Source organism: Sceloporus undulatus, chromosome 5 (genome assembly GCF_019175285.1).
Source record: "Sceloporus undulatus isolate JIND9_A2432 ecotype Alabama chromosome 5, SceUnd_v1.1, whole genome shotgun sequence".
Classification (NCBI taxonomy): domain Eukaryota; kingdom Metazoa; phylum Chordata; class Lepidosauria; order Squamata; family Phrynosomatidae; genus Sceloporus; species Sceloporus undulatus.
In genome coordinates, this window is record NC_056526.1 from 174,141,508 (window position 1) to 174,143,693 (window position 2,186).

General features: G+C 42.6%; 1 protein-coding gene across 1 annotated transcript; it reads right to left on the reverse strand.

Annotated features, from left to right (window-relative positions):
• Positions 1-449: 449 nt before the first annotated feature.
• LOC121931482 (ETS translocation variant 1-like) lies at positions 450-1,824 on the reverse strand. The gene is given in 2 exon segments (XM_042469307.1): positions 450-1,460; positions 1,462-1,824. Coding segments are annotated over 2 exon segments (1,374 nt in total).
• Between the last annotated feature and the right edge of the window lie 362 nt (positions 1,825-2,186).

Genomic DNA, 2,186 nt, shown 5'->3' on the forward strand with positions numbered 1-2,186 from the left:
AGAAAAATTATGGCACAGGTTAATTCAGTGATAAATGAAAATATGTATAATATATTCCATATGCTGAGTGTTAGAATAACTGATTAGACAGACAGATATAAAGGCTATTGTGGTCCCTTCCAAATATGTGATTCTATCATTCTAAGCCTGGGCCATGAGCATCCAAATAACTTTTTAAAAATGGGAACTGCTATGTTTCTAAATTACTGTTTTCATTAGAATAAAGTTAAAGAGAATGTAAAGAAAATGTATTAGCATTAGCATAAGTTTTCTTTTTTATATATAGTACTATTTTATTCTTTTTTTTAAAAAATCTTTTTTCATTATTATTTTTTACAAAACCAATTGAAGGGGGTTCAGCTTTCCTCCTGGTCTCATGAAAGAGGAGAAGCTTTGGAGGGCAGGGGGGAATGGGCCAGAGGAAAAGGGATTCTTTAGTGTCACTGTGGTTAATACACATAGCCTTCATTGTAAGGGAGGGTGTTACAGCAGCTTCCTTTTTGCATGTAGACCATGTTCTCGTTAAAGTGGGACAGAGGCACAGTGTCCGCTTCATTGATATGACGTTCCATGTCAGTCTTCAGCAAAGGGCGCTGGTTGTCTGGAAAGGTCATGGAGAAGAGGGCTTCAGGCTCACAAACAAATTTGTAGACGTATCTCTCTCCAGCAACCTTTTGCATGATTCCCTTCTTGTAATAATAGTAAAGTGAATGGCTAAGTTTATCATAGTTCATGGCTGGCCTGTTTTTCTGAATCCCCCAGCGATGTGCCACCTCTTCTGGTTCAATCAACTTGAATTCCATGCCTCGTCCAGTCCAAGCAATGAAGTGAGAGTTTGACGGATCATCCAGAAGGGCAAACAAGAACTGCCATAGCTGAAGAGAGCCCCTCCGCTGGTATGTGGGGCCCTCTCGGTGCATTGGCTCCTGCTTGGTATCTCCATCAAACTTCTCTGGAACAACACAGGTATCATCATAAAACTGTCTCGGTCCCTTTTCGTACATGCAACCTTCTGTTCTGTATGGGTGAGCTAGGAAGCCTTCTTGCCTCATGTAAATGGAATGACAGCTAGGCACTTCTGAATCATATGCAAAGTCTCTAGGCTCCTGTTTAATCATCAGAGGAGGGGGGAAGTTATGACTGACTGAATTGCCAACCATGGCATTGTGTTCATACACTGTGTCATGGTACTCCTGCTTAAACCCTTGAGGTGGGAAAGGTATGTTTGGCTCAGACATTTGCCGCTGGTACATCGGGCGGCCTTCCCTTGGTATGGCAGGCAAAGGAGGAAATGAATTGCAGGGTTCTGAGAGCTGACAGTGGAATCTGTGATCCCGGTCAGGTTTTGGATTCTGAGCTGAGTTTGGAGATTCATGATGCAATGGTGAAACTGGAGTGCTTGACGGAGTTGGTGGGTTGGAGGGCCTCATTCCCACTTGTGGCTTCTGATCATAGGACCCTGACATTGTACAGGCACTTTTCCCCATAATTGAATTTGAATGGTTGTTCTTGACTACACGCTGAGCTGAGTTCAGAACATGGACTGTGGGGTTCTTTCTTGATTTTCAGTGGCAGACCATGAAAAGCCAAACTCTTGGCCTGGTAGTCCAGTACAAACTGCTCATCATTGTCAGGTACCTGAGCTTCTGCAAGCCATGTCTCCTGTAATTGGCACAGATCTTGAAACAGTTCTTCTGAGTCATGAGCCAGATCTCGGTTAATGAATTTTCTTTTCCTGACATTTGTTGGTTGCTCATCACATTTTCTCCCACAGGGGTTATTGGTGACCATGTAAGGCACTTGCTGTTCATAAAATCCATCCATCCTGCAGACTTCAACTGAGATATAGATATAGATATAGGTTGGCAAGGAAAAGGATGAGGGCTATGCTTTTCTGGACATTGACTTTAAAATTAAAAAAAGGATCTTTCCTCCAGATGTGCTCTGCCTGCAGCCGTTGCTGCTTCCAAAGTCATGCAAGATTGCCTTGATGCTTGAAACAGTGGTCCCTTATTAGTACAATAATGCAATGCAGTGTCATGTAATAGAGGCAGGGAAACCTTTGGTTTGAAGTTCCCATCAGCTACAATATGGAATCAGCATAAGCTTTCATAGGTTACTGCCTACTTCTTTAGCTGGTTAGTCTTCAAAGTGCCATAAAAATCTCTCTCTCTCTCTCTCTCTCT